Source organism: Helianthus annuus, chromosome 3 (assembly GCF_002127325.2).
Source record: "Helianthus annuus cultivar XRQ/B chromosome 3, HanXRQr2.0-SUNRISE, whole genome shotgun sequence".
In the NCBI taxonomy this organism is placed as follows: domain Eukaryota; kingdom Viridiplantae; phylum Streptophyta; class Magnoliopsida; order Asterales; family Asteraceae; genus Helianthus; species Helianthus annuus.
Window position 1 is genome coordinate 140,610,250 of NC_035435.2, and position 7,351 is coordinate 140,617,600.

General features: G+C 37.1%; 1 protein-coding gene across 1 annotated transcript; it reads left to right on the top strand.

Moving 5' to 3' along the window:
- Window positions 1-2,768: 2,768 nt before the first annotated feature.
- On the top strand, window positions 2,769-4,103 carry LOC110929823 (probable BOI-related E3 ubiquitin-protein ligase 3). The gene is made up of 2 exons (XM_022173012.2): window positions 2,769-3,193; window positions 3,388-4,103. Exons 1-2 carry the CDS (start codon window positions 2,876-2,878, stop codon window positions 3,961-3,963), a joined length of 894 nt encoding a protein of 297 aa, XP_022028704.1. The 5' UTR covers window positions 2,769-2,875; the 3' UTR covers window positions 3,964-4,103.
- Window positions 4,104-7,351: the final 3,248 nt, after the last annotated feature.

Here is a 7,351-nt window from a genome sequence, read left to right on the forward strand (position 1 = left end):
CTCGCATGCTGATTTGGCATAAGGACGATTATCGACGCATGCCTTAAAAATGGGTTATTAGATTTTATCACCCACAACTATTTGTTATTGGCAGCTACCACCCTCAACTATCACTTTGACGTCCGTCACCTCCAACTTAACACTTAACGTGTTCTGTCACCACGTTGTTAACTGATTACTAACTTTTGATCATGTTACTACACTTTTTGGGGTATCATAGGGATCTTGGGAAGGTTTTAGGGATCTTAGGATACCCCCAAAAGTATAGTAACAGTATCAAAAGTTAGTGATTTGGTGACAGAACACACTAAGTGTTAAGTTAGGGGTGACGGGCGTCAAAATGATAGTTGGGGGTGGCAACAGTCAGTGACCAATAGTTGAAGGTGATAAAATCCAATAACCTTAAAAAAATTAATAATAATATTGAAATTAAAATTCCTTACGAGATCTTGAAAACCCAAAGTGTAAGGAATCAAATCGGGTTGGGAGTGGTGGGTCTATAGAGATTGACCGAGATGAAAAAGATTAGTTTCTCGAAATCTGTAATGAGAGTTGGAGACACGCGTTTTTGATTATTCATAAATCTTAAACGTATCAATAAAAACAAATATTTCCTTCTCATATACATGTGCACATTTTCAAACTTTTTTGTCTTTCTTACAATCCTTTTAAATGCCTTGTATCTTTATAATACAAAGCTAATAAGTAAATAACACGAAGATAGTGATGCGGAATCGTATCTAACACAATCAAATGGCTCAAATCTATTCGTTTCAAATACGTCAAAACCTAATAGTTCTTGCAAAGTAAATTCAGTCTAAAACACCACCTTTCCTTACGTAACTCATGGGTTTTTAAAGAGTTTAAAATCCTCGAAACAAGGAGAGGATAACTATGCAACAAACGAAAGAGATTAATACAAAATACAGAATACATGTAAAGTTTGAATGTGTAACTCAACTAGAATTACCACCGCCGCAATGAGGTGGAGAATTGAAAGTAAAAAAGTGTTAGGGTTAAATTACAAAAGATGAAAAGCTTTGGATTAAAAGCAAAAAATACAAATGGGTTACATTGCAAAAGATGAAAACTTTTGAATTAGAAGTGAAAAATCAAATTACTAAAGATTGAAACTTTAGACTTAAATTGCCAAATATTGAAACTTTAGAGTTATAAATGAAAATTCTAATTTTTTTATTGAAAAAACCCCAAAGCAAAGAATACAACAACCTTAAGCATAAACATTATGCTTATTTATAGTTTTTATATTACCAAATAACACCAGTCCAAACTGGCTTCCTTCGATTAACCCGGTCTGACATACTGTCCAGAGATGTTGATCTAGTGGTCAAAAGGCCAGCCCACCCTAGTGAAAACGCAGGTTTGATTCCCGTTTGGACCATTTTCGAGGAACATCTAGGTGAAAGGACGAATCAGGGCTTTTATCTCGGGTTCGAACCTGACGGGGGCGAGGGTTTACGGATTCCATCCGGTTTCCCACGCATCAGGGGGGTACGGTCTCATGGCCGCCGATGAGTCGACCTTGGACATAGCCCCGAGCAAGGTGGGTTTACACATGAGATTCTTTGTCGTTCAAAAGAAAACCCAACCTGACATCTTGATGCGTCGGGTTGTTACTCAAAACCGATATTCGTGCATCAGAAAGTGCCTAAACTAGTGTATACGCATTAGTAGTTGTTCTTGTTTCGCATTGTAAATCGAAATACAAAATAACTAGACTTTTATTCACATTGAGCTCAACTAAAAAAGGTAAATTGTTGTGTTCTTATTATGGTTTATTTCTTCCTTCTACATTTTTTCTAGATAAAAACATTTTTCCGTAGTAAAATACTAGCTCATATGTTATACCCAAGTAAAGTCGAGGGGTTTTGTATGAGCTAAAAATAGATCTTCATGTAAATACATTAGATGACAGGATTTGTGTAAATATCCATTGTATATGTTGTAATTGTTTGTGCTTTGCATGTTTAGGTTAGGGATGCGTTTTGTTTGTCTTTTTACCCCTTTGGGTTGGAGGTGTGTTTTAATGAAGTTTACTTTAAAAAAATGTTATACCCAAGTGGTGGTGGCCGATGAAAATGACAAAAAATGATAAAAGTCAGGAACTAAAATGACAGAAAACAAAACTATTTAAACTGACAAGAAAAAAAACTATTTTAACTAAAATGACAATTTTGGTCAAACTTCAGTGACTAAAATGGCAATTTACTCAAAAGGTTATAAAAAACTTGACTAGCTTTATAATAGAGTAAATGCCAAAATCGTCCCTAAGGTTTGAGCATGTTTGCCAGTTTCATACAAAACAATTTTTTTGTACCATATTGCCCTTCACTTTTGGGGCTTTTTGCCATTTTCATCTAAAGTTTTGTTTTTTCGTTAGATATTTGGATGAAAATGACAAAAAATCTCAAATCTCAGGTATGATTTTGACAAAAAAAAAGTTAAGACGTTTGGATGAAAATGACAAAAAGTCTCAAAAGTGAATGACAATACGGTACAAAAAAACTGTTTTGAATGAAATTGACAAACATGTCAAAACCACAAGAACGATTTTGCGGATTTTATCCGTGTAATATAATAATAGCCGTTAAAAAATAAAATATAAAAATCTATATTAAAATAATATACCTTGTACACATATTTGGTAAAAAAATAAAATATAATAAATCTATATTAAAATAATATAGTTTGTACACATATTTGGTAACTGAATCAGTGAATCTTATTAATACGCTACCAAACAAAAATCTGGTGTCCCCAACCCTCTATATTTCTATCCATATGCCGTTGAAGAAGCACCTCATCTTCCTCTATACCCTCTTTCTCAACCTTCTCCTCACAGCAATCCAATCCAATGATAATGATCGACTCCATTGACAAACAATCCAACCGATTACCATACCGTCCAATGCATCCTCTTTCCGCCGACACTTTCCTCCCGATGTACTCCTCAGCCTTCACAATTCCAGATCTAGACAGCAATCTCACTCACACTCTTCCGGTTTCCAGAAAACGATCACGAGATTCTTCCTATATGTGTTCCTTCTCCGACGCTCAGGACGTTAACCGGAGGTTAGTAGATCAGTCTGATAGGTTTACGTTTCTCGGCCATGATATTTCTTCTCAGATCCGGCAGCAGCAGCTCGAGATCGATCAGTTTGTTGACCGACATGTAATCATCTTTCTTTCTTCACTTAAAAAATAGTTAGTATTATGTGTTTTAGGCTTAAATACAAATAGATTTCACGTGCTAAACATACGAATAATTAATATTATTATTCTATAGTTTTTGAATCAGAGTAATTTTATACTATTATTGTCTGCAAAACATTGTTTTCTGAATTTTACTATTGATGATACATTCAGGCTGAAAAACTAAGAGCTGATGTAGAAGAGAGACGAAGGCGAAACTCTAGTAAACTAATATCGGTATTGAAAGAAGGCGCAACAAGTATATTTAGAGCAAAAGAAGAAGAAATCATGAAGATGATGAAACTAAACTATGCGCTAGAAGAAAAAGTCAAATCTCTAAGTATAGAGACTCAAATCTGGCGCGAATTAGCGCAAACAAACGAAGCAACAGCCAACGCATTACGAAGCAATCTACAACAAGTACTGGAGCAGCTTATGAATGACAGTTACAAACGTAGTAGGACGACGGTAGGTGGTGAGGATGACGCGGCGGTGGTGGTTGTGGCGGATGATGCACAGTCGTGCTGTGAAAGTAACAAGGATGAGGAGCGCATGTTAGTGGAGCAGGATAGTGGTGACAGTAATGTGAACAGGAGGAGATTGTGCAAAAGTTGTGGGAAAGGAGAGGCATGTGTGTTGTTGCTGCCTTGTAGGCATCTTTGCCTTTGTACAGTATGTGCTTCTTCTGTCCATATATGTCCTGTCTGTAAATCTACTAAGAACATCAGTATTCACGTTCACATGTCCTGAATTGTTTTATTCTTTTTTTTTTCTCTCATCATTTAGTTGGGATATAGAATCAGTTAATTGAAAGTTGTGAGCAATTGTGGCAATCACTATTATTGGTTTATTTTATGTGGATGTATATACCCTTGTTTTTTTTTTAAGATAATTATTTGTGTTTTGTACAAAATACAAATTGCTCACCCAAAATCATGTATTTAAATCTCAAAGACAAATAATTTTTAGATTAATCAATAATAACTATGGCTATCCATGTGTAGAATGATGTCCCTCCCCGACATGTTAAGGATTCATGTGTTTTTACGATGGTTTAGTACTTCAGTGGCAGATCAACCAAGGATGTTTTCTGCCAAATCAACGAAGGACGTTTTGTGAATGAATCAGTGAAGTTTGTTTCATAGATGATATAGCTAAAAATGCTTCACATCAGCGTCGGCGATCCCGTCGGTGATATGTGCTTTTTTTTTTCTTTTTCTAATGCTACTCTTTGATTTTCTCTAAATGTAGATTACACACTCCAAATAAATAACAAATGCTATAAACTTAATAAAAATTCTAAATAAAGAAAAGCGTTTCTTACAAATTCTGTAATAAATACACAAAATATGTTCGATAAAAACTAAATTAACTAGCAAGTTATTGAGACCGGGAGGGTCCTTGGGTTAGGCTGGACTTGACATGTGTTGGCTCAAATATGCAAGCATTTAACAAAAAAAAAAACCATTCCGATATATCCTCAACGAAATACCCGTCACATATATCATCTATAACAACCGAAAACCATTAGATGAAATCTCATCTAAAACCTTTCACGACTATTTACGGATCAGCAAAGGTATGTTTGTCGAAAAAGTCGACATACATACGTTCTCACAGTCCGTTGCTATTACCTACGCATATCGTAAAAATTTAACTTGCTTTATAAACTAAAGTAAGAATATTACTAAAATTGAAAATAAATGAGTATAGTGAACATTAAAATAGATTTAAAACTAAAATATCCAACAACTAACTTATCCTTATATAGAAAATAATAAATGGAAGTCTATCATTTTTCATATTTAGAGGTATGTCTATTGATACCTAAAAATAAAAAATAAAGAATATGAAATTGTTCAAGTATTTTAAACAAAGTTTTCTTTAAACAATAACAGAAAACTAAATATAAAAAAAGGATAATTTCGTTGATTTTCTCATAATAATGTCATGACAGAGAAATATATCTAAGCATCTTCAAAAAGGCGTTTTAATGATGGGAACAAGAAAGTGACACGTGCAGAGAGTAAAGAAGCACGTAGGAGATATAGTGTGTGATGTTTTTTTTTTGAAAGGCTAACTTTATTAAGAACCGGCCACCCACAAAACGGGGCACCCAACCAACTACAACAGAACAGAACTTACATATTTACAAACTTACACCAGTCAGACCAAGACAAAGAACCTAATTTAGCTCTATTTTTCGCCCATAAGAAACCGCAGGATTTAACTTCCGATAAGACATCTTCGATCCGAGCCTCTTTGTTGTTGAACCTGCTCTTGTTTCTCAACCTCCATAAACTCCAACATCCAATAATTAACAGCCCATAAAAGATTTCAGCCTTTTTACCTGATAATCCCGAATACAACTTAAACTCCAGCAGGTCCTTGAAGGAAAAAAAGAAAGGATTCGGGACCTTACACCAAGCCGATAAGTGCTGCCAAAGAACCGAAGCAAAACCGCAGGCAAGGAACATATGCTCAACAGTTTCCATATGTTCCGAACAAAACGGACAGAACTGATCATCAAGGATAACCCCTCTTCTCGCTAACGCCGCCGCAGTGGGAAGCCTATCCATCTCAGCCCTCCACGCAAAAATATTGCATTTAGCCGGAATCCACTTACACCAATCGAAAATAAAGATATCACTAGGATCTCTACTCCCAATCAACAATTTTTTAACCGAGCCCACACTGAACGTACCATCGGCAGCCCCAGTCCACTTCCATTTATCTCGGCCACAAGATAATTCCACCGATTCCAGAGCCGCATACATTCGGGCCAGCTCCACCACTTCCTGACCCGACACCGGGTTTCTCCTCCATTCCCAATTTTTAGATACCCCATTCGAATATCTAATGAGCCTGTCGCTGACCTTGCACTTCTTACGGCTCTCCAACACAAAAAGCAAAGGACAGAGATCTTTGAGCAGCACTTCCCCAACCCACGGGTCGAGCCAAAAACTCGTAGCAGAACCATCCCCTATATCGCTTTTAAAGAAACACCTAATCGGTTTCCCATCAATTGTAATTCTGGCTATAACTTTAGCTATATTAGACCACGGCCCACTCCATCCTTTTCGACTAGGCAAAAAATCCCACTTTCTTCCAGAATAGTGCAACGCCTCTACTACTCTTTTCCACAACGAATTTTCTTCCGTCTTGTACCGCCACCCCCATTTGGACAAAAGAGCTAAATTGATAGTAAGAAGTTTTGAGAGCCCTAAACCCCCGTTAGCCTTAGGCAGCGCTACCCGATCCCACTTCACCCAATGCATCGATCTACTACCTTCCGAATTCCCCCAAAGAAATTTTTTAATCTTGACTTCCAGATCCTTAATAACCGTCACAGGCGCTCTATATATAGAAAAATAGTATCCCGGAAGGCTTTGAAGAACTGATTTTATTAGGACCACTCTTCCACCAATAGAAAGACACAAGGACTTCCATTTAGAAAGTCTATCATCGAACACATCATAGACCATCTTCCAACTTGAAACTTTGTTCATATTTGCCCCCACAGTCACCCCCAAGTATTTGAAAGGAAAGCTGCCTGAGCTACACCTAACTATGGCCGCCATCTCTTCAATCTCACCCACTGGGACACCCAACCCAAACAAATTACTCTTAGCCAGATTAATTTTCAGCCCAGAACAAATACGAAAGCATCTAAGGATCCTTACAACATTTTCTAAATTCATTTTAGACCACTCGCCAATTATGATAGCATCATCTGCAAACAAGAGATGCGAAATAGTCGGCCCCCCTCCCGGTGTTTTAACCCCATTTAGCACCCCTACTTCGACTCCCCTATCAATCATGCAAGCAAGAACTTCCATAACTACTAGGAACAAGAAAGGGGAGATCGGGTCACCTTGCCTCAAGCCTTTACCACACTGAAACTCAAAGGTAGGAGAGCCGTTAACCAACACTGAAGATCTAGCCGAGGAGACAATACCACGGATCCAAGAAAGCCACTTAGGAGGAAACCCCATTTGATCCAAGGACTCCAAGAGGAACTCCCAGTTAACGTTATCGTAAGCTTTTTCAAAATCGATTTTGAGAATAAACGTTCGTTTCTGATTCTTCTTGCACCAACCAATCACCTCGTTAATAACCATAGGGCCGTCCAGAATGA

Coding starts and splice junctions, on each gene's coding strand:
- LOC110929823 (XM_022173012.2), top strand. CDS start 2,876: ATGATAATGATCGACTCCATTGACAAACAATCCAACCGATTACCATAC. Junction 3,194..3,387: donor ATCAGTTTGTTGACCGACAT/GTAATCATCTTT, acceptor TGATACATTCAG/GCTGAAAAACTAAGAGCTGA.